General features: G+C 38.7%; 1 protein-coding gene across 2 annotated transcripts in view; it reads right to left on the reverse strand.

Annotated features, from left to right (window-relative positions):
- Positions 1-25952, reverse strand: part of FGF14 (fibroblast growth factor 14) — a 596869-nt gene that overhangs the window by 167717 nt on the left and 403200 nt on the right. The window contains exon 1 of one of the 2 annotated variants that reach the window (XM_082701492.1): positions 8995-9275. The exons of the other annotated variant lie outside the window; for it this stretch is intronic. Within the exon in view, the coding sequence (XP_082557618.1) occupies positions 8995-9187 (193 nt within the window). The 5' untranslated portion in view covers positions 9188-9275. Of the gene's footprint in view, positions 1-8994; positions 9276-25952 lie in introns of those variants that run through there. 2 annotated transcript variants of the gene reach the window in all.

Raw genomic sequence — 25952 nt, forward strand, 5'->3', positions numbered from 1 at the left:
ATAATATTCTTCCCAAGTGAGGAAACATCAAACACTGCTTTCTAATGGTACCTGAGTACCAACTGAGTACTAATGGTGTCTGGCAGGGCTTCATGTTGCATGATGGCCATAGTTAATGTAGTAACAATTAATCCAGGTACATCATAACTATGAAAAGATAATCACCATGAGTGGTTTTGATGGAGTAAATGATACATCAAAAGTATTTTGATGGTAACTGTACTTATAGTGTAGTAAAAACTACAAGTTTATTATGTTAAGTTGAATTCTAAAGACTGTACAAATAGGATTAAGGGTTAAAGAGTTAAACCCTTGGGTCTGACCACTAGCAGATCATTGACAAGAGCACCTTACTGGTGGGAGCATAAGTATGACTTAGAAAGGGTTCAAGAGAGAACAGGAGGAGAAAAATTGGAGATCTATTTTTCAAGGAGTTTGCTGATTGATCTAGTAGCTAGAGAAGAATGCACCATCATGAGAATATTACTTTTTAAGGTAGGATAAATCACAGGATATTTATATTTTGATGAGAATAAGATGGCAGGATCTGAATATCATATGATGCAGAAGAGAGAGGCAACTTATTGGATTGATATTCCTGAGCAGGATTTATTCCTCAATTGGAGGTGGTCTTAACCTTAAATAGAAGCACTAAGAGTTCATCCCCAACTTCAGGAAGAAAAAGAGGGGTAAATGGATAGCTATGTACCTCGGCTTGTAAAAGCCAGTAGTGGAGTATGTGAAAAATTATTTTTTGTTATTTCTATTTTCTCAGAGAAAGGGAAGTAAGATCATGGTTGACTATGGGCCGGAGGGAGGAGGTATAAAACGTTTAAAGAGAAAGAAGGTAAGAAAATCATCTAGTTAAATAGAAATAGATTTTTTAAAAATTTATTAGGGACCCACTTGATGTAATTACTATGAATTTAAAGTAGGAACAACCCACGTGTACGTATGTTTTTCCTTCAGCCGAAACCAGCTGTGTATGTGCAGGCACAAAATAGGTTGACGGTTTGATTATCCAGTTAGTTTTATCATGTAAGTAAGGTGAACAAGAAAAAAAAAGGCAAGATAGTATAAGTCAATAAAGTATCCAAATAACATATGACTTGAAAGATTGTCTCAGAGTTAAATATTCATCTGGGGGCAATTTTTATAAAGTGCCTAGTACAATTTTCACATGACTTTGACTTGACTACATTATGTTCTTCTGGTATCAGTATTAAGAACAAGATCTAAGAACTCATTAGACAAGAACTCGGAAACAATGTGTTCATTTTAAAGCAGCATACAACAAAGAGTATCTAGTTTTCTATCAATCTGTAATTTTCATGATTAATTTGTGACTGTAACTTTTTTTAAAAGTGGTTTTCTTCAGTTTATCATGTAGAATAAGGCCAATAAAGAATGTAACCAATAAAGCATCTTGTTAGAAATGAGAAATGTCTAAAATACATAATCTAGGAAAATTAATAAAAAATTAATGAAAGACTTAACATAAAATTCATTACATGCCAGTGAAAGCACTCCAAATTAATCCTTTTCAGAATTTCAGGTCAATGTTGCAATTCATCAAGGAGATAGCATCAATGAGTGTCACATCCCGACACTCGATAGAAAATCAAAGAGACATCCCTACTTGAAAAATGGTTTGGTAAAATACAGCACTTTTTTGGGTCTCTTTTGCCAAAGCCCACAAATAAGTCTCTACTTCCAGACAAGCCTTCTCACACCTTCAATTTTAAAAAGTTAATAATACACTATACTATTGCATATATCCAACCATCCAACCACTATATGTAGAGAATATATATATTCTCTATATATACATAGAAGGTGTTTTATATATATATATATATATATATATATATATATATATACACACATACATATGTATGTATATATACAAACATATGTATGTATATGTATGTGTATATATATATATAGAACATCTACTACAGGAATTAGAGTAAGGTGTCTCCCATTAATGAAGAGTTCACAATGTCTTGAGTACTGGAAGTGTTAAGTAGTGGGGAGAATAGTGGGTTTAAGGACAGCAGATGGGTTTATGAATTCTGCTGGTGTTACTTGCTCAGGTGTAAGTCTTTTGGCAAAATGCAAACTCGTTGAGCCTCAGTTTCCTTTGCTGTGAAATGCTGATGTGTCTCAACTAATTGAGATAATGCAATAAAGTACGTGATAATCGAGAATTGGCATTTAAGAGCAGGGACACTGGTGTCGGCCTGGCAACTTGGGTTTCAATCTCCGCCCCACTCTTTAAAGATATATAAACTTGGCCAGTTAACCAATTTATTAGCTTGTTTCAAATTCCTCATTTATAAAATGGATGGGTAGATAATGTTAGTGTATCACCCATTAATGGATAATTTAGTGTAACAATGGATGATGTAATGTGCCCACCATACAGATTTGTTGTGATGATGAACTGTTAGTTTATGATATAGTGCCTGACACAAGGTGCCATGTAGGCAGCTGATAAACAATTTAAGTCCAGTCAATTATGGCCACTGCTACGTACACACTGATTTCAATGGTCACTCTATGTCACATATAAATCCTAAGAAATACACAACTTTTCATTCATTCAGCAAATGTTTGTGCAGTGTTTGTTATATGTCACGCACTGGTGAGACACTGACTTTTAAGTGGTTGTGCCCCATTATACATAACATATGACCCTGTCATACCATAAGAGTCCCTATCAAACCTGATAGCCAAGAATTCTGAAAGCATAGAGTGTAACACATACTCTACACATACACACGCACAAATATTTCACACAATATAGCTTTATGAAAAGAGTCTTTCCCCTGAATGACAATGTAGTAGCTGTCATAAAATGGTTTTTAAAAAGGTGTTTAGAGGGGCACCTGGGTGGCTCAGTGGGTTAAGCCTCTGCCTTCAGCTCGGGTCGTGACCCCAGGGTCCTGGGATTGAGCCCCACATCGGGCTTTCTGCTCAGCGGGGAGCCTGCTTCCTCCTATCTCTGCCTGCCTCTCTGCCTACTTGTGATCTCTCTCCCTCTGTCAAATAAATAAAATCTTAAAAAAAAAAGTGTCTAGATTCCTACTATCACTCCCTACTGCTTTCCTCCCAGTAAACAGTAAATGGTAACATACTCATGTAATCTGAGTTTCTTAAAATGAACATTGTAATCTTTACAGGTCACATTACTAAATCAGTTGTTTCCTAGTCATGCCAACACATGAAAGTTTAAAGTATTATTGACTTTAAATTGAATCAACCTTGTTAAAATTGTCTTATATATTTGAGTTTCCATTACGATTTTTTTTGTGTGTTTTTGGCCTTTGAGTGCTAATGACAACATTTAAAACATCATATACAAATTTATATTGCTGAAATGTCATAGTCTGTTTTGGCTAAATTTCTTACCATTGGGGAAGAAATTAATATCAAGTATACCTAGAAAGAAACCTAGATTCCCAAAAGCAAATAGATAAATTAGATTGAAAAATATGTCACCCTACTTTTCCTTTGAATTTCTGCCATTATTTTTAAGTAAAGCAAATTTAAAAAACATCATTTTATATCAACAAGAAGGGAGTTAAGGACATGTCTACTTGAAAACAATGTTCTTATAGTAACATTATATAGAATAACACTGTTAACAGAAGAACAGAATTTGGGGGCTAAATGTAGAAGAACTACATGAAGAATTCAAAATGTAAAGTGAACCCTGTAACTGCTAATGGTAATCTGGTAGGGGATTTGGAGTGAAATGGTGTTTCTGAAATCTTGTATTATGAACTGTCAAAGAATTTCTTCACCACCAAACAGTATTATTTTCTCAATACATGTAAACTCAACCTATGAACCTAACTCAACCCAAAGCAAATCGTCTTACTCAACCTTATGTCTTACCTAAAGTACTATGCTGTCTTACACTTTGCTTGCTGTGCCACTTCTTGGTTTATTAGACCATTGTGGCATCAACCATTTTCAGAAGCCTAGAGCAAATGTAGAATATTGAAATCATGACAATTAAGGCCCAGAAAAAAATGCATAAACAAGCAAGGGTCAACTTCTTAAAGAATCTCTAACATTGTTTTGTTTAGCAATTCAGTAAAGCTCCCATAAGAGCTCTCACATAGGAACACTGCATTTGGTAAAACATGCTCATTGAAAAATTAGACATTTTAACTGAAAAACTATGATTTTTGTCTTATCTTTATACAGCTAACAAATAATAAAATCCTGATTATCAACAAGTTAGCAACAGGTATTATCAGAAGATGAGTAGGAAGACTCCCATGTACTTGGCCTTAGATAACTAAAAAAATAAAATAAAATAAAATATACTTTCTAAAGAGAAGTAGGATGATACTTAGGGGGAAAATATTCCCTTGTTTATATTGACCTAAACCACCAATATAAGCAGGTGGGCTGTTTTCATATGGCTTTGAAGCAGTATCACAAAGGATGGTGGAAGGTGGACCCACCTTTCCTTACATAATACCTTGTGAGAAGGAAGACCACTTTTCCTAAGATAACTGATGGGTTTCACTGTCACACTGGAGCAAAGCAGTTTTGTTGATATAAGCATACATATATTTCTGCTTTTTATATCATATAATAACTGGAAAACAAATTTTAAGTACTCATTTTTCTTTCCTTGTTTCTTATGACTCCTGTAATTTATTTTAGGTAAAATGCACTAGTAAGAAACCCACACAACTACTGATTAAACATACATGACACATGATACCATGGGCTTCTATGATAGTAGTGGGAAAAAAGGTAGATTTTAAGAAATAATTGCGAGATTAAGAGTCACTTATGGTTTGTCTCCCTCCCAATCCCATCTAAAAAAAAAAAAAAAAGAAAAAAAAAGAAATAATTGCATTAGCCACACTAAAAAATTTGAAAGGTTATTGTCTTACAAGCAATAAAGGCTCTTGTTTTGGTTTAAAAACTAATAATGAAAATGTAACACTTTTAGGATAAAATGTTAATTATACATCATTGCTTGTAGTTTCTATTTTAGTTTTTCACTTTTTACAGGAAAAGTGAAGATTTCAAATAAAAATGTTTGCAAATTGTTGGTTTCCTTGTTCCCTTTTTTTCTTTAGCTAAATTAACAGGAATCCTAAATATCTATTTTGATAGATTAGTTAAGCCTTAAAGTGAAGTTGGTTATATGTAATCAACCTCTAGTTCTTTAAAAAAGACATATATATATTTAATTATACACACACACACACACACACATATGGAGAGAAAAATATATAAAAACTTGAAAAGTACATATACTTCTAAAATGATCTATTTAGTGTACTGTGGTTCAAGGATGCTCTTTTAGCTTTGGACCTATGGACCATCCCTATTTCGCTTCAACTCAAAGGTAATGCCAAGTACTCAGGAAATGGCAGACACTATCAAGATTTGAGAGTCTATGGAAGTGCAGAAAACAGACTTTGCTCTTAATGACAATTAATCACAACTTGGGATGGGGCACAGTTAATTATTATCAGGCATAAACAATGATAGTGAGGTATAGAATGCCACAGGAGAACTATTCTTCTCTGCAATTCGGGAAGACTTCCTAGAGGCCATGGTATTTTCTCCAAGCTTTAAGAAGTGGAGATAATTTCAACAGGTGAACAGAAGACAGAAGATACCATATAGAGTAAAGCTCAAACAAAAGAAGAGGGATTTGAAAGCATATGGTTCATTTTAGGAACTTTGGTGTTTGGAGTCTTTGGAGGTAGGAAAGGTAGAGAGAGGTGACTCTGGAAAGGTGGGATAATCATGGTGCCCACACAATCTCTAAAAGCCATTTTGTAGATTTCTGTCCTTTTCAAGAGGACAAAAGGATACAACTGGTACTTCAACTGGTGCAAAAACCAGCCTTCTATGAGGGTAGGAGCTGGTCAGAGTGGGGGATAGGGCTCCAACCAAAAGCACAAAAGTAAATATAAGACATACTCCTTATATTAAATAAATTACTAATTAAGAAAGCATTAAAAAGGAAAAACACCCTACATTTAAGAAATGTCTATTACTCTTCCCCAAAATGTAGAGCTATTCTTTGTTCTGTTTTCTGTTGGCTGACACGTCACGTGCATTTGAATTCACCTGTCAAAATGTAAACTTCAGCCCAATGGACTATGATTTATAGAGGACAGTGTACTGGATTTCTCTATCTCCTTCGCTTCTCTCAACGGCTTAAGATTTTTCCCAACTCAGAGGCTTTCACTGTCCTTCTCAGATGTCGGCTCTCAGCCTGGACTTCTCAGCATGGCCCTCCCTGCATACTTGATCTAATTAGGTTTCTCTTCCACAACCCTTGCCCCTGCAGCCTCCACCTCAGTCTTCTTTCTCCTTATAGGTCTTTAAGTTTCTTATTTTGCTCCTTTCCGTATGCAATGAATTTTACCCCACATTTGCAATCTCCATGATGGAAGGGGCTTCATTTGTTCTATCCGCTCCTCTACACATAACACCTGGAACTGTGCCTGGCAGAGTAGGAAGAGTCAATAACTCTTTGTCAAATTAGTGGCATTCAAATGTGAAGATATATAAAATTGCCATACCTTAAAGTTGTATCTTTAAATTAACAAATCAGATTTTTTAAATTTCCTGAAGGCAATTCCTATGCAGATTGAGTTTGGAGATAAAAAATAAGTATGCTTAAAAATATTTAAATAAATAATGAAATAATTATATTTCATTCATTCAAATAAACACATATGTAATATAAAATCATATAGATGTCATTTTACAACTTACATAATATAAGGTTTTAATACTTATTTTGCTTAAATTAATAATAATAAATTGATGTCTGATGCTCCAGAGATGTATCTATCTTTTTCTCCACAAAGGAATATACTTCTTTATATATGAGAAATATAAGGAGGATTAAAAGGAAAGGTCCTGATGAAATTTCCTTCTAGCCCATCACCTGTTTGGGAAATAAGGGAGCAGAAGTGACCTCAAATATATTTTTCTTACAGATCATTGATGCATGCGTATCATTGTGGACTCATGAATACCAAGAGAGCAGTCAGGGTTGAAAATGGTGTAACAGACTATTAGGAAGCTCAGATATCTTCCCATATCTGGGGGGAAAAAAGGTATTTCCCCATCTTAAAATACAGAAGTGTAAAGCACACCTTCCTTCATTATGCAATATGAAAAAACACTTATTGTCCATATTTACAAAATAATCTACTAGTTGTATACTTAAAAGAGACACACAGTAAGTATTAATCATTGTTTATATTAGAGTAATCTTATCTAGAAGAGAACAGGTTTATTTATTTCAAGTAGATGGCAAATTTGGAGCTCTACCTGGTGAAAACTGTGTTTTAAAAAAGAATCTGATTTTAAAAAGGGGGAGAAGCAAACACTCTAAAATAACAGGACACTCCGTGGATCAACAATGTTTTGAACAACTGAATTGTTCTTGTAATACAAAGGTTTGTTGGATAAGGCTCTAAGCTAAAGTGGAAAATTAAAACCCATTTTTCTTAATAGCTCCTACGCTCATCTGAAAATATTGTCCCCAAATACTTCATCAATAGGTATTATATTTATGCAATTAGATATTATATTTCTATATTCTTATCTTCCTTTGAACTGCCACTCTAATTTTCTTCAATGTTTGCCTTTTAAGTTTGATTCTAAGAGCAAATAATTTCTAATTTCTAATGTGTCAAGAAGCTATTGTCCTTTAAAAAACTATTTAGCTACAGCTTTAAAAAAAAAAACAAATAAGCATTAAAACTTCTAGTCATAAATCCGTAAACGTGTAGAACACACACACTCAGATACACATGTAGAGCGTATGCTTGTCTTCCCTGTATTTGCAACAACAGGGTATTTAAAACAAATACAGCTGGGCACCAAGAATATAATGTGCTGGGCAAACATATACTCCTATTAATGTAAATATATTCTTCGATGTTTCCTGCCAAGCCCACTTAGTTACGAAAAGCAAGCAATCCCCGTTTCTCCCACAGAACACCCCATATAGACTCAAAACAATCGCCCTTAGCAACTGGATGTGGAAGCAAGCCGAGATGAACAAAAGCAGTTGGGTTCCGGCTCCTAAGTTGCCTTCCCAGACCCTGACATTTTAAGGCAGCAAAAGCAGGTCATGCTGGGCACTAGTTGTTTCTGGGGAAAAAAAAAAAATATGTATAGTAAGGCAACTATTCTAGTCATCTGCTTGTAGTAGCTGCTTGTTTTGCCTCATGTAATTCGCGAGTCCTTGAATTTAAATTGGCATATTAGGGATGTGCACCTCGCCAAACCCTCAATTCGGACTCATTCTTCCTTCCTCTGGGCCCCTCTCCGCACGCCAAGACTGTGACCTCGGGACCTAGTGCTGCCGGCTAAGAGCGTACTGGTGAATCTCAGTTGCACGCGCCCTCAGTTCGCACACACCCTCCACTCCTCCGACACCGGCCCCAGCGGAGGGCGCGCGGGGGTGGGGCGGGCATCACCACCTTCACCAAGGTCTGGAAGCCAAAGAGGTTTCCAGGGGACCGGGGAGGCCAAGTGAGGCCGGACACACAGACATCCCTGACCCCTCCAGTCAGATTGGAAGCAGCCACCCAAACCCCGGGGTGTTGCGGAGATCTCTCCCCCGCATGCTGGAGTCAGATGTTACCCTCGGGGGATGCCGAGACCCTCAGATAGAAAGAGATTCTCCCCGGAAGCCAGCCCGCGGGAGCCGCGGGCGCGAGAGGCAGCGGGCGACGAACCGGCCAACTTGCCGGCTCCCGGCAGGGTTGAGTTTTCCGCGGCTACAGGTTGCCCGAGAGCAGGTTCCCCGCTCCCACCGGCGGCCGGAAGGCGCTCGCGGCGCTCGGCAGGGAGACGAGGGGGTGGGTGGGGTGGATCTGGGAGCCGGAGGGAGGGAAAGGGGAGCCCCGAGAGGCCCCTGGCGGGTGGGGAGAGGGGAGAGGTCCGAGGGCGCGCCTCCCAACGGTGACCCACACAGACCTTGGCGCCGCAACCTGCGCTTCTTGAGGCCGAAGATGCGCACTTTGGAGAAGATATCCACCAGGTTGCCGTTGCAGAGCCCGCGGTTCTTGCTGGGGCTGCTCCGCCTCCTGCTGGCAGACGGCCGGTCCCAGTGCTGCTCCCGCGCCTGCCGCTTCTGGCGGATCAAGCCGCTGGCGATGGCCGCGGCCATGGTGGCCCGGGGAATGGGTCCCGGGAGGGAGGGGACGGAGGCAAGGGGAGCCGGGGACACGGGAGAGGGAAGGGGCGGAGGAGAGGGCGGCTCGCCCTCGAGGAAGAGTGGGGAGGAGTCCAGAGGGGGTGCGGAGAGGGGTCGGGGCGCTCAGTCCCGACTAGGACCCATCGCCCTCTGGGCGGAGCGCGGGGCCGGGCGCGCAGACGCCCCCGGGACGCGGCGGGGCGAGCCCCCGGAGCCGAGGTCGCGTCGGCCGCCTCCCGGCCGCGTCCGAGCCGGGAGTGGGGCCGGGGCTGTGGGCGCCGCCGCTCACCCCGCGCCGCCGAAGCCCAGTCGGGGGCCGCCACCGCCACTCGCGCCGCCTTCCAGCCTCTCCCGCCTCCCGGGCGGGAGGTCGAGCCCACCGGCTTCCAGGGCACGGGATGGAGGGCAGGTCCTGGCCGGAGGCCGGCGCGGGCGTCCGTCCAGGGCAGACTCGGCGGGACTCAGCGCCGGGCTCGAGCTGCCCCCCGGCCGGTGCCGCCGCCGCCGCCGCCCGCTCGCGGGTTCTGCCGGTGATTGTCAAGTGCTTTGGAAATCAGCATCTGGGGAGAGCAATCTTCTCCCCGGAGAGCTCTAATCAAAGCTTCGTTCCCACCCCACTACACCTCCCTCCCGTTCCCCGCCTATGTCTCTCTTCAGGAAGAAAGAAAGAAAGAAAATGTATAGAGGAATGATTAAAAATATTAATGGTGATTAAAAAAAGAAAAAGAAAGAAAGAAAGCTAAAATGGAATCCAGGGGGGTGGGGCGCTAAGAGGCTGAGCCAAAGCAGGTGAGCTTGAAGGAATATCGGTGCGCTTTTTCTTAGCTGAAACTCGCAGGTTTCCGAGGCTTCCGCGGCTTGGCCAGGGCTTCTGAGTCTTTACGTGTCTCCGGGTCCCCAGAAACTCTCGGCTGCGGTTGGAGGGCGAGGTGGTTTCCGCCCTCCCTGCTAATCCCTGGAGCGCCCAAACCCCTGCACCCCGGGAAGGAGGAGGAGGAAGGAGGGAGGAGAGTGTGTCCCGAGGAGGGAGGCGCCTCCACTCCTCACCCCGTCTACCCAAACTTGCGGACTCTCCCTCCTGTTGTCGTTTTAAACCACAACACGGAGCGGAACAAGGAGGGAGGAGTGGAGGGTGAACAGCTGTGCTAAGGCTGTACGTACGGAAAGACCCCCTTCCCAAATTCGCTCTCTAGCACTAGGAAGAGGAGGTGCCAGCGGCCGTAGCAGCTACAGAACAGCAGCTGGATAGGATAACTGCCCCACTGAATATTGAAGAAGTCACAGCAGAAGTATTAAGGGTGGGGGATGGTGTCACAGTATTCCAGGGACAACAAAATGCAGCCAGACAGAGGGACACTTCAACTCGAGCTGCTGCGTTTGTCGTCCCTGTCCCTTTGCTCTGTCAAGGAGCAAAGCCATAGGAACTGTGTCTGAGATTCAAATGGAACAGCTGCTGCCTCCTCCCCTTGACTTCCTGTCTGTGTCCTGGCAGTGTTCCGTCTCGGATAACTGAAAACATAAAGGTCCAAGAGGAAGGGAGCAAGGAGAGGGTACCCTGGGAAAGAAGGTTGTGAGAGAAACACTTCATGCTTGGATGAATACAGATCTGTGGTTTCTAGGATACACTCTGAATGACAGAAGCAAGTGTAGGTTTTGCTCCTGTGGTTTTGTACCTTTTCCCCTTCCCTTTAATGTGTTTGGCTTATCCTTTCAGGAAGGTAAAGAAAAGAAATGCAAAAACTAGACTTCTAGCAATCTGGTGTGAAGAATTGAGGAAAGAAAATTCATTTGTTAATTGAGAGACTTTTAACAATCACTTCTCTGGTGACTGCCTTAGAGCAGGAAAGGGGAGAGGCACACTGCCAACAGTCCTGAGAACAGTTCTGAACCAAGACACACTTTCTCTTTGTCTTAAGAATAGGCAGTCAACTACTACAAAGACTTGCAACCCAGCAAGTGGGAGAAGTTCAGCCCAGTGTTGATTATAGTGAGGCTAGACACCTTCTGCTCCACAGAGCTTATCCACAACCTTTCCACATAAGCAATTATTTCTCATCTGTAACTCACTGTTTACCCCATATTTAATAGCAAGTTTTCTTTATGGAAGAACATTAAAAGACTGCATATAGATTAGGGTCCAGTGCAATCACCATTGGCTTTAGGATGATGTATATTGTATTTGACATTTAAGAACATACTCTGTAAGCTTCTTTGCCACACCTTGGTATGTTATTATATCTACAAAATAATCAGTTATTAAAAGGAACATGCAGAAGTAATTTTGCCAGAAATTTGTAATCCCTAGTAACACAGGAGATAGTATAAGTGAGGAAAAGGGGTGTGTTAACTATTTTGCTCTTTCTCTATCACTTTATTTTCTATTTTAATGTCTTTGTTCTTATATTTTTACTAAGTGTGTATTTATGTTGTGTTGTCATGTTCCTGCTGAAAAAGGAAAGGCCATTTTGCAGAGATGGCTATTTAATTGTGTCTTCTTTAAAATTCACAGAAACAAAGCTGGGTGAACATAAAGAGGAGCTTCTTCCATTATTGAAGAGAGGCCATTCGGACATTTCAGGCTTTATAGACTGGAACTTCTGAATGAATTACACTCAAACATTCTGATATGAGGAATTTGAGAGGCAGGGTCGGGGGTTGTGGAAGGTAGGAAAGGAAAAAATAAAACAAGATGGGATTGGGAGGGAGACAAACCAAAAGAGACTCTTAATCTCATGAAACAAACTGAGGGTTGCTGGGGGGTCGGGGGTAGGGATAGGGTGGCTGGGTTATGGACATTGTCAGGGTACCTGCTATGGTGAGTGCTGTGAAATGTGTAAGCCCAATGATTCACAGACCTGTACCCCTGGGGCAAATAATACATTATATGTTAATTTTTAAAAAATGAATCCTAAAAATAAATAAATAAACATATTTGTCTAAAGCTAGTGGTGAGCTTTTCTAAGAAGCCAAACGGTAAGGATGGTGACCTCTTAAATCTAGTACTACTCCCCCAATCAACATAACCTACTGTGCTTTGAAAGGTTTTTCTATCCTCTGACATATGTGTCTACTGTATTAATTTTAAGCTTCTTATTATTATAGCTGTGTCAATTATTTACTTTCCGGGCATTTTTCTTAGAGTGCAGTCTTTTCCCCAGTTCCTCAGTTTGGGTAATTGGAGGTGGGGGTTTTGGTTCCTTCAGACACCCCCCCCACGCCTCCCCCACCCCCCCGTCTTTGTTCAGCACCCTCCAGAGCAGGCTGAGGTTCAGCACCGCGGACAGGGATCCTGCCCCCAGGGTAGCTCTCCCAGCAAAAGCAGGTTCCCGGGTGTGGAGCGCTGGCTGTTGAGTCTCTGATACTTCCCTCCCTTCAAAGCCGCTTTCCATCTTTTTTTTCTCCCCTTCAAGGTGGAAAGGAAATTAATCCTCACAGCTTCCACTAACATTAATAACACTCCTCTTAGCATCAAGCCTTTCAGCTCTTTGATAACGAGAAATAACTCTTTCTGTCCTGATGGATTCCGACCCCTGGTGCAGCGCGGGCAACCGCGGATTCCTCAGGCAGGGCGTTTTCACAAGCCACAAGCGGTCCTCTATTTTACGGGGTTTCCCGTGTTAAGGGAGCCGGGCGGGGGGACCGGGGAGGCAGCATTGGGATAATCAAGGTCCTTTAGTTTAATCCTTGTGTTTTCTTTTTACCTCCCCAAAACACTGTTTAGTTGTTTACAGATCGAGGAGGTAAGCGAAAGAAAACGCAAGAGAGCCATCTGCTGTCTTAAGCTGTGATAAAAGTGTGGGCAAACTACAGTGCAATTTGTATCCACCCGTTCAGGGCGAGTGAATACAAATCTATACCTTGCTGTAATTCAGAAAACAGTTTCTCACTTATGAGAACCCCCCCCCCCCGGGAGTTATTAATTTTACCTTTGACTTTGTAAAAACAAAAAATAAAGTACTGCCTAGGTAAAGCGGCCCCTGACCAGCCTGTGAGCAGTCTGAACTCTGATTTCACAGTCTTGGTTTGTTTCTTAACTCTGCCACTCCCTGGTGTACAATGAGCTCCAGCAAGTTGTCTTAGTCTCTCTCGGCCTCAATTTCTTCATCTTTAAAACTGAAATAATAGAATCTCGTTTTCAATTCTTGTGAGATCAAATTTAGTAAATGAATATAAAGATCCTAGTATGGTGTCTGGCACCTCCTAGGTGCTCAAAAATGACTACTACTACTACTACTACTTTTATACTTATTTTCCAGATCACTCATTCCTATCTTGTAAATTCCTTTCCAATTCCCATGTTTTTTTTTTCCCAATATCGAAATAAATGTATTCTCATGTGTATTTTTCATGTCCTAAATGGATTCATGATAAAATTTAAAATATTCAGAAGTATACAAAATATATATTTATTTATTTTTTTAATTTTGGAGCGAGCAGTTTTAGTTCTAACTTTAGTTTGTAATGGACTAAATGTGTGAACTTGGCTCTGTAAAACCTTTTCCCACCCACTGAATACTGGTAATAAAACCATTTCCCTCCCTTGTAGAGATTAATGCTTGTGCCTATGAGAAAACAATTCTAAAACTGTAAAGAATCACAAAACATTCATTCATTGGAAGGTGATTATTCAAATGTCTTCCCTGTGATTGCAGTTCTCTTCATGATCCCATGCCCCTTTGACCTCTCTGCTTTGCATGTTGTTCCCTCTGCCTGGAATATGATATAAAGCAGTTGCTAAAATCACAATTGGAGTAAGGCAAACATAGGCTTGACTGCATGTCTTTGAGCAATTCATTTAATCCTCGGTATCACTTTCTACTTCAGTCATTATAATACAATAAGGTTATTACGATAATTAAATGACAACAATGTGTCAGACACTTAAAGCAGTGCCTGTCACATTGGAAACTCAACATATAGTAGCTCTTGGTAATAGTTCTTCACCACTCCATTTTCATCTGTTCCATCTTAGTGAGGATGTCTCACAGGCATCTCATGCTTAACATGGCTAAAATCAAACTCGTATTCTTCCTTCTCAAACTTGTGCTTCTCTAATCTTACCTACCTATGGAATGACAACTCCATTCTTTTTGTTCCATGGATCAAAAAGTTTGGCGTCACACTAATCTCATTTCTTTCTTTTGAATCCCATATATAATTCCTTAGCAAAATCTATTCAGTCTATTTTCAAGATATATCAAAAATATCATCATTTTTTCTTCTCTATCGCTTTCTCCACTACTACCTACCATCATCATCTTTTGGGCTATTATAAAAGCAACCTAACTGGTCCCCTGGGATCCACTTTTGCTCTTCCTTGATACACCCTCAACACTGTGGCCAAAGTGTTGAAAATATAAATAAGATTTCATCACACCCCTGTTCAAAATCTTATACTTCTATAGAAACTGAAGACCTCACAGTGCCTACAATGTCCCATATGACTTGTATCCACATCTGCTTTCATTTGTTCTCTGACATAATTTCTACTTCTTTGTCTTCATTCACCAGTTGCAGTTCCTCAAACCACCTGGCATGCTCCTATCCTATAGCAGGACATTTGTATTTGTTCTTCAATCTGACTACTTCACCTCTTTCAAGTCTTTGCTCACATATTATCTTCTCATGAGATCTTCTCTCGCAAATCTGTCGATAATTGCAACCCCCAAACATAACTCCTTCCTTCTTCCTTCCTTCTTTATGGTTCTACATAACACTTAAAACTTTTTAAAAATTCTGTATATTTCCTTATTTATTTGAACTGTCTTATTACTTTGAAATATATGAAGAAACATATTTGGTTTAATTGGTCAACTGCCACACTATCCAGTGCTTAAAATGGTACCAGAGTAGGCACTTGATAAGTAGTTGTTTACTTTAAAAAAATTGCTTACTGAAAGAATTAAGAAGTTGAATACATAGATATTTATTATCAAATAAAAAGGTCAGAAAAGCATGCTTAGCCCAGTCCGTCAAGGATGAATTACCCCATAGCTGATCTCTTTAAGCACCAAGGGATCTAATGTTCGATTTGGATTACACATATTCTCAACCCCATTAGTAGGGTATACAAAGAGTATTTTAACCTTTGCTTGATGATTTAGCCTCAGTCTATGAGGACATGGAGTTTGAATTCTGAATTCCATCAGAGATAACTGTGGGCCTTACTGGAAGATGTGAGACTGATTGTACTTGAATTGGAGAGAACTCTACTATTATATATATATATATATTTTTAGATTCCAGTATAATTAACATAGAGTTTTATATTTCAGGTGTACAATATAGTGATTCAACAATTCTGTAATTACTTGGCATTCATCATGATAAATGTATCCTTAATCCCCTTCACCTATGTCACTCATTCCCCCACCCACCCACCTCCCTCTGGCAATGACCAGTTTGTTCTCTATATTTAGAGGCTGGGTTTGTGTGTGTGTGTGTGTGTGTTTATCTCTTTTTTCTTTATTTATTTTGCTTCTTAAATTCCATATATTGAGTGAAACTATATGGTATTTGTCTTTCTCTGACTGACTTATTTCACCTAGCATAATACACTCTAGTTCCATCCATGTTGCTGCAAATGAGGAACACTAATTCGTAAAGATATATGCACCTCTTTGTTATTGTAGCATTATTTGCAGTAACCACGATATGGAAGCAACTTGAGTGTTCATCCATAGAGGAATAGATAAAGAGGCTGTGGTATACATATACAATGGGATATTACTCAGCCGCAAAGAAATATGTACTACTGATCTTTGTGACTCATCCTCCCAAATGCTATTTTCTTCACTTTTGCATTGCCAACTGATAATGTGCACTTTTTCAAATCCGATACATCTAATCCATTGTAAATTAGAAGCACTGATGGGCATATTTATCAGAAGTGTCTATAAACTAAATGAATTCTAATGGAGGAGTGCATATAAACAAGAAACAGCCTTATTCGTGTTAATTTCATTATCAAAGGTGATTTTCTTCTCCCTTGACTTCTGAGTTTTTGCTATGTTTTATGTGATTTTGTTATGTTGACTGCTTATATTCCAAGTAGATAAGTTTCTGTATGGCTTACTAAAAAAAGTACATAATTTTTGTGTTTGCTTTAACTTTAAGCAAACAAAAAAGGTTCAAAAAATATTGAATGGTATTGATGTCTGTATCAGATGCTATGTTTCACAAAATAACAATTTGTCTTTTTATCTTTCATTTCTGCCACTGCTGCAACAATTATTTCAACTTGGCCAAATTGAGATCCTCAAAACCACTGATTTTAGGATGCATTATTTTAGATATGATAATAAAAGAAAAAAACTTTACTAAAATATGTCATGTCATAGATTAAGAGATGTATACCAATTTCAGAGACATTTATACATAGAGTATATTTGCATTTTATAATCAATGAAATATGGTATAATTGTACTATATAAGTCTATATATAGAAGTTGTAGTTTTATAAGTCTGTTGTTCTCTATAGTTGACTTAGACACCACACATCTTCTAGTTGAAAAAGATTGTAGGTACTTCAGAGCACCTGCAGCCTAAAGCATCTCTGGTTTCATTGATATTTTTCTTTGCATAATTTGTTTGTTTCCCAGTGTGTCTGAATTGGAGGGATAGATAAGGTTGAAAAAAAAAATGTTTCAAACATTTCCTAGTTACTTATTTGATCACCTGTATACAGTGAGGGATGTACTTCAATTTGTAACATGGTTTCCTTTGTGAACTAATCACTTTTGAACATTTTAAATATCTCCTAAATTAAGGGTAAAATATGAAGATCCAAAATTTTTTCACAAATACTTTCTTGTAAACTAATTTGACATGAAGTGGGGTTACAAAGGATATATCAGCATTTATGTTTTCATCCCTTTTCCCCCCAGATAAATGGGGTCATTTTGAAAATGTGTAAGATAATCCTGGTAATGTAGACAATACTGATGTTCCTCTTCCTTTTTTACTCATTCGGAAGAACATCAAAAAGTAATGTTCTAAGATGCACTTGGGACATATTTTCAGCTAGTTAATTGAGATTGAATACGTACCCATTACAGTTCAAGTTCAACATCATATGTTTTCTGTGATACTATTATTGACTTTTATTTTAGATTCAAAGGCTAATCAAAGTGAATGTTAAAGCATTTTAAATTAAATTTTCAGGAAATAAGTGATTGTATTAATGTTACAACAATCTTGTTGATGTATTTTGCTGGGTACATTTATTTCTAGTAGGTGAAAGATTTCCATCTATTAAAAAAAAAAAACCTGGAAGGAATTTTATTGTTACTTAATATTTTGATTCAATAAAGAAAAAGTGAAAACTATTGGTACCAAAAACTTGCAAACATTCTTTCCTATAGAAGCCATACCAGACTGATACTAGCAGATGGATTAACTCTACAAATCTAGAGTATTTTTTTTTATCTGACTAATACATTGGATAAAAAAAATTCTTAGTGGCTTCCAGCATTCTATATTAAAATAAACCCAAAATGTGCATAGCATTCATTTCAGAGCTATGAATATTAATGTATCTCCTTACTCTAAATCAGTAGTGGTAGATGATAACATTAATTTTAATGATATATTAATTTGTTGGTTTTTTAAAAAGACAAATATCTTAACAGAAAAAATATTAGCCAAGGTCCAAAAAATTAAGAAATAAGCATTCATCTCTTTGCAAAGATTCTTTGTGCATATATATATATATATATATATATATATATATATAATTTTACCTATATTTGACATGGTAAACAGTATCTATTCAATTACTAGAAAGATCAGTTTCACAATAATTAATTGCTCTAGACTGATTATGTTCTTTGCATTTGTTATGCATAGATCAAGCATGTATATAAATGTGTGTCTGCACACACATGTATGCATTCATACACACAAGCACATATGTATATGTGCCAACATACGTTAACTAAACGCCTCACGCTGGCAAAAGTTATGGTGAAGCACTAGTGATTTCCAAAGGAGAATCACTTGCAAACTCTAAGGGTCAAATTCAAGACTTTAGATAGCTATTTTTGTTAGCATCTTACGAGTGTGCAATACCTCTCTAAATTTACATTTGCATTTTTCTCGATAATAGTTAAGTAGAAATTAGGAACACATTAGAGTATAGATTTTAGTCATAATTCTTTACACGTAAACAAAAACAATGTCTCTCTCAACTTTTAAAACACCTAAATAATATGGGTTTAATAGTCTGTGACAAGCTTTAGCATTTTTGTTGGTGGTGGTGGTGGTGCCAAGGGAGCTGTGCCTGCAGAGCTTTAGCATTTATTGAAGGGAGTGTCCCGATCTCCATTTAATAGCAGAGAAAGTTAAGCCCTCAAGATGTTAAATGATTCATGTGTTTACACTGCCAGGAAGTGGAGGAGTCAGATCTTAAGCTCCTGTGTTTTCTACCATACCATGCCCACCTAGCACTCGGCTATTCAGTGTAACTAGCTGTCACAGCACCAAATCAACAATGGGGACTTAGATGGGATTCAAAGACTCCCAGCAGTTTTGTGGATGAATTTTTGGATTCTCTGTGATTCTCCTGAATTTATACTAAAGGGAAAATGATGGTGTGCTGGTGGACGTTTATGTACACTGACTCACAGTGCTTATCCAACTCCTAAAGAAATCTCTATCCAAAGCAAGAATAAGAACCACAAGTATAGAAGGAGACAAAAAAGAAAAAAAAATCACACCCAATACTAAGTTTTTCTAACTATAAAAGTTATACATGCTTGTTGAGAAATAATTGCAATATAAAAGTAAATGATAAATAAAAGCCAACTCTAATTCCAACATTAAAACCTTTTGGTGTATTCTTCCAGTTTAAAAAAAAAATCATTTCACATGAAAATTTGCTCCTCTATTTTTGACACAGTTTAGTGACTAAGAAAATACAATTGAGGCAAAAGCCAGTACATGAAAACCTATGATTTAATTATATGACCTGGGAGTCCATCAGAAGCTGTTATATTCTGTACACATCCAAAAACCTTTTACAGTTCAGAAATCACTTTCTTCTAAGTCTTGCTCTACATGTTCTGAATTCTGGGACCAATCCTTGCCTTAGTGGTCAGAGTTTCAGAAAGTCTAGCTAAACATCTTAAGACTTAGAGTACTGGAAAAGTTGATATTAATCCACCTCTGATATTATAATCTACTTCTAAAAGATGCATGTGAAAATAATTTCCAAGTTGCAATGCACTTATGAAATGTTATAAACTGATGCCATATTCTTGAGCCTAGTCCTATTTTGTATATAAGAACTTGAAAATTAAATCCTTTAATTATTTCCCTGAATCTCCCTGAATAACCTGCAAGATTCCTATTGTTTCTGTAACAAATCACCATAAACTCAGTTACTGAAAACAACACAGATTTATTCTCTCACAGCTCTAGAGTTAGGAAGTCTCAAATCAGTCTCACTGGGTTTAATCAAGAGGGCTGCAACACTGATTCCTTCTGGGAGCTCTGAGGAAAGAGTCTGAATGCTGGTTTTCGATCTTCTAGAAGCCAACCCCGTTGCGTGGTCCACACTGCTCTCCTTGCGTCTTTCCACCCTCTTGCTTCTTGCCCCATCTCCTGCTATTGATGCTGATACTCCTGATTAAAGTGGGCGCACCCAGATAATCTGGGATATCTCTATTTCAAAAATCTTTAATCTAACCACATTTGCAAGGTCCCTTTTACTATGTACATTAACAGGGCCACCAGATGCATGAATTAGGACTTAGACATTTTGGGAGTTCTTATTCAGTCTACCAAACCTACCTTGTATCTAAGGTACATGGAAATAGAGCCCTGCCTAGCATTTGACAGTCATCCACCGAACCCCATCACTATGGGCAGGATAACTGCTCCAGAATGACAGTTTTTAAATTACAGTCCTGCTTCTTACAAACATATATATATATACAGATTTAAATACCAGCTGCTTGCGTGATTGAATTTTTAACTACTGTCTGCTTCTGCCTGCTTCTGTATCTCTGTTGCTTTACTCCCTGCTCAGAATAATGTGTTATCATTGGCAGGGCCTCTCTGATACCACCTGCTTACCTGGATTTCTTATTACTTCAATTATTGCATCTCCCAGAAAAAAAAAAATAAGTACAGCATTTCTCAGCAGTTGTGGAAACAGAGCCACTGTGCTCCCCTGTAGGTCATGAGGATGCATTTTCCCAGTCCCACATAAATCCATGAAAAATCTAATTTCTTAAGTTTATATCATGCCTTTCACAAGATTTAGGGCCATGGAATCGAGCTGAATAAAACTAAGGCCAGACATGTGATGTTCTACAGGATGAGATTTAGAGCCTAAGGCTATCACCAAATGAAGGAAATAGATTATGAAAATCTTTTTTCCCCATTCCATTTTAATTTTTATGTAGCCTATAGGGGTGGTTGATAATTGCTGTTTCCTTTTAGAAATTTAGACTAGCTCCTTAGGTAGGAAATTGCCTTACCTATAGATGTGACACTGTCTACAAATGAAAGGCATCCTTCAAGTCAAAGATTTTTAAAGGAACCAAATATTTCCCTGAACTTGATATAGACAGAGGAAAAGGGATCTCAGAAAAAAAGAATAATTTGAAGCAGGACACTGGGGAGAATTCTATACAAACAAATGTTAGAGCCCTGGTCTCTAAGTTTCTCTTTGCTCCCTTCTTCCCCACTTTTGTCTTGTGTTGTGACTCAGTTTACCTTCCTGTGAATCCCTCTGAGCTCTGTAACTGGTCTCCACAGATGAGGTACACAATGGATGCAAGAAGTCTTTGACAGTGAATAAGAATAGTAGCTATACTACTTTGCAGGTTTCATATTTTCATATATAATTGGAAACACCTTGACATATCAGTAAACGGATCTCTCCCCAGTGGACAGTGATAAACTGTCCAAAGGGAATGATTTTTTCCCCCAGATGCAGTGAACTGAGCTAAGGAGAAGACAGCTCTGGCCACACTCACAGGCCTGTGTTCATCTCTCCATAAAATAGGCTTACAGACCCTCTCAAGAGATTTCATTCCTAGCAGGACGAGTCACAGATTAGTTTATGCCAGACATTTTGGACTATAAAAGAGAAGACAGCAATTTGACATATTTTTATTCTACAAAGTCTTGATTTTACCCCTTGGTGCCCTACTGCAAGAATCAGAGCAGATATTCAAATGCTGTTTTCTACTTTTCAGGTCCGCTTTGGCTGAAACAAACCAGGTGTCCTAATTCTCTGAAATTTGACGTAGTTTCTGTTTCACGACTCTAACGTACTTCCTGACCTTCTGTCTATAAATTCATGCCCACCCGGGAGTGAAAGCTATAGCAGAGAGAATACGGTCAATGGTACCGTAGTAATGTTGTCTGGTGACAGATGGTAGTGTAGCTACAGCAAACCTATGTAGCTCATGAGTATGTAGCATAGCATAACCCATAGACTTCTCAAATCACTAAGCTGTTTACTGGAAACTAATGTAACATTGTGTGTCAACTATATATACTTCAATAGGAAAAAAAAAAAAAATTCCTGCCTCCAGCTCCTAGCTTCTCAAACACCAAGGATGATCCCTTTGCTCCTAAGCACTCCCCGCTGTACCAATGCACAGCTCATGACTGTAGAGCCTTGCACACACCCCCACACCACAGGTACTGGATCAGTGCTAGTCTAAGGGAGGAACAGAATAAGAAAGAAATAGCCTTGGGTTCTAGACTTTTGGTCCCATTCCCCCCATTCTCGCCGTCTCATGCCAGGTAACATGGGAAATTTTAAAAAACAATACTTTCTCTCAAGGAAGCTATGCTTGCTCACGAAGCATTAGACAAGGACAGAGAGATCAAGGTTTGTGGAGGTCCTCAGCCATCTTAATTTTTGCTAATCTCAACAAATGGAAAATCACTATATGTGCCTCAGAAACATATCTTGTTTCTCAGTTCTAATCATTTATGGATTTGAATGAAATCTTAATTTATTATATTACATCCTTATCGCCCACTTTCAAAAGTTAGAACAAGGAATAACTTTAGAGATGATCTAATTTAATAACCACATTTCACTAAGCAATAAACTCAGGCCCAAGCAAGTTCATTAATTTGCTAAATTAAATAATGAGTTATTCAATAAGCTAACTGGAAGCAGCTCCAGGCCTGAACTACAAACATCCTGACATCACATGCAAGAGCTTCTCCTTTACACCTGGCTACTTCTTCCAAGAGTTTGGCTTCATTGGATAAAAGTTCCCATCACACTGTCCCCCTAGCACTTTTAGAACACAACTAGGCTCTCTCCCTTTTTGCTAAGCAACCATCCATTATTTTTTCTGTGCAGGTACATGTATGATTCTTAAATAACCTGAGCTGTCTATGAATTACAATTGACCCTTGGACAACACAGGGGTTGGGGTGCTAACTCCCCCCTACAGTCGAAAATCTGCATATAAATTTTGACTGTCCTCAAACTCAACTACTAATAGCCTCCTGTTGACTGACCCCTTACCAATAACATAAGTCAATTAACACATAGTGTGTATGTCATATATATTACATATACTTTATTCTTATAATAAAGTAAGCTAGAGAAAAGGAAATGTTACTGGGAAAATCATAAGGAAGAAAAAATACAGGTCTTTACTTATAAAAAAAAAAAAAATCCACACGTCAGTGGACCTGTGCAGTTCAAACTGGTATTGTGCAAGGGTCAATGGTATTATATCTGACATTTATAAAAAAAAGCTCTTGGTGGTCAATACGGTCATAAAAAGATAATTTTTATAAAGGTATATGTCTTTGTTTATGTGATCAACCTACATTTATGCAGTCATTCATTAATTCACCTTATTCACAGACCTACTGAGTATTAATTCTCCATCACTATGCTTGACCCAGGATTCAGATATTAGCAAAAAGCGAGTCTACTCTCAAACAGCTCAGAGTACAGGGGAAGATGGGTGTGTATGCATGTGGACCCAGTGTTACAGGTGCTGTGTGTAAAGTTCGTGCAAGAAGAATGGAAAGAAGAGTCGGTTCTACCTGTATAAAGGTAAGGAAGAGTCTCTTGAAAAGAGTAACACTGAGTTTTAAAAGATGGGAGGTATTCACCAGATAGATGAGGGGGTGCGTGGAGATTCCAGAGAAAAGAGGTCCAATGGGAGAAACCTCAAGGTAAGACAGCTTAACATGTGAGGGCAGATGCAACAGTGGTATACATCCGAAGCACCCCATCTGTGTTGAAAGAAGGGGTACAAAGAACCTCAGCTGGTGACCATGTTAGGAGTCATATGTCATTTGGAGAAATTTGCTCCAGCTGTAGAACCAGCTGAGCAAATAAATAGTATAGAACAAGTCACAGAAAAATGCTTTTCCATATAGGCTTATACTAGGAGTCACAGATTTACCGGGTATTTTCATGTCATTTCATTATTCTCATGCTGAGCTTTCTCCATACTTTTCCATTCATCTGAGAGGCAATGTCATTGGACTTAAAATACACACAACACACGATATGTGTGGGATATATGTCATTCAGCACATATGTGTACATGCATAAAAATAGACTGAAGTATAAACAGAGTTTATCAATATGTGGTGCGTTAGAGGTATTTATTTATTTTTATTCTCTGTACTCTCCCCTGCCAAGTTTTTAAGGAGCATGTGCTGCCCGCATAATCACAAAGGGTTGACATTTTTAAACCAAGGATGTTGATTAGAAGAAATAGGAGGACAACACATATATATAGAAGAAAGTCCTTATGTTTAGTCAAGGATCTAGCTGTGGACACCCATCAGCTGATTAGATCATTCTTTCTAAGTTTCAGATAATCCTGATTCTTCTTTTAGAGAATAGAAGGAGAGCATCTTCTATTTATGTGGTATCTAAAGCCTTCCATTTAGAATTCTTAAACATCAAATTTTTCCCTTTCCTTTCCTGCTTGCAGAGATGTCAATATTACAGTTCCAATAATATCATCCTAAACAAACAAATTAAAAAAAAAAAAAACAAGAAAGAAAGAACATATTTTCCTTGAAAAATCAAGGTTACCATCTCTAAGATAGCCATCAATATGGCTTTTTAGGATATGAGTAATATAATTTATGGGTTGAGAGTATTTACAAGGTCTGGTGTCATAAAGAATAAATTTAATTTCCTGCAATAAAACATTGCTTTCTTTATGGCCATACCTTGGATCCTGGATAAACAGACCTGATTTTATTTATAGTATACTCATGTCCCATATTCCAGTATTAATGCTATACCGATAAACACAGAAATAATCTCTGTCACTGAGACACCTGGGTTTCATAATGCCCTCTAGGTGGTTATACAATCACACAGATTCTTTTTAATTTATCCAAGAGAGATATAGTCACTTGCAAAGTTTTCTTGATCAACTTTTCTGGCTAGCTGGGTGTCAACAGTTCAGTTTTATTTTTTTCACAGAAGTAAATTATGTAATACTGTGACAGTCCTTGTGCTTTCAGTTTAGATTTACACACAGAGACACGTAGATAAAATAGACACATAAATAATTATCATTAAACACTCTGGATCTGCCAAGAAGAATAAAACCAACTGCTTCCACAGAAAGTTCCAGAGACTAGTTTGTTAAATTCCCATTTACTCTTCTGCTTAAAATTTCCTGGGAAGAGCCCTCATAAGTATCTAGTCCTGTTTCGTTCTCACAATCCTTTCAAGCATTTGTGTGATTTCCATTTGAACTCTCCAATGACTGAGGACCCAAAAGTTCAAGAGTCACCTCTCTATTTTCAGATGCCTTGAATTTTAGAATGCCCTTCTCAGAACTGAGCCCATAGCCCAATCTTATATTGCCCACTGGAAAGATATATGGTTCCCTCTCTCACATGACAGTCCTTAAGTATTTCAGAATACACATTTTGATATTCTCTTTAGTTGCAAACACCAAGACTTCAAAATGAGGTTGCATATATCTCAATTTTCTGAAAAACATTGAACTAGATGCCCATCTCTCCTCCTCCATCATGTTTGAAAGATGAGGGAAATTCTCAGCTTTCCTAAGTCTTGTCTGTTTTGTTCACTGCTCATACAATGTGCCCCCAGAGCCCAGCATCATGCTTGGTCCCAGAAGTGATTCAGTGACTGGCTGTTTCATAATTTCAGAAGGTTTATTTCCTCTGGGTACACTACACAGGGTGCTGATGGTCACAGTAAACCCTCAGATCAGAATTGCATACTGCAGAGATAAGCAGGGTAATCTGCAGTGTGTCTGGGTAATCATCACTGTGTCCAGTGGCTGGAGGAAATGGTTGGCCCATCCTGAACCTTCCCATTGTGTTCTTAGTCTTCTTCACATCACTTCCTATTATAAATTTGTCTATTACTTTAGTCCAGTAGAGCTCCACAGCTGCTGCTCATGAGAATAACATAGGCAATTCATCAAAATAACCTCCAGGGATGGATGTGGGCCCCAAGCATAAAAACCTTCTCTAAAAGCTCTCTGAGATCAATTAGAAATACTAAAATATTATGTAAATGATCAAAACATGCAATTAAAATTAAGGGCACATTTTTCTCAAAGTTTTTTTGAAAACATATCTTTCATGTGCTGAACTGTAACCTTGCTCTGTAATTTTTCTGATAGCATATAGAAAACAAAGTCCTTTAATGGAAGACAGTCTGACACTTATTTTGAACCCATTGAAAAGGTGCATGCTGTTCTCTTCATCATTTTTTTTAAAAGCAAATCATAATGTT

This window comes from Mustela nivalis (assembly GCF_964662115.1).
Source record: "Mustela nivalis genome assembly, chromosome: 15".
Classification (NCBI taxonomy): domain Eukaryota; kingdom Metazoa; phylum Chordata; class Mammalia; order Carnivora; family Mustelidae; genus Mustela; species Mustela nivalis.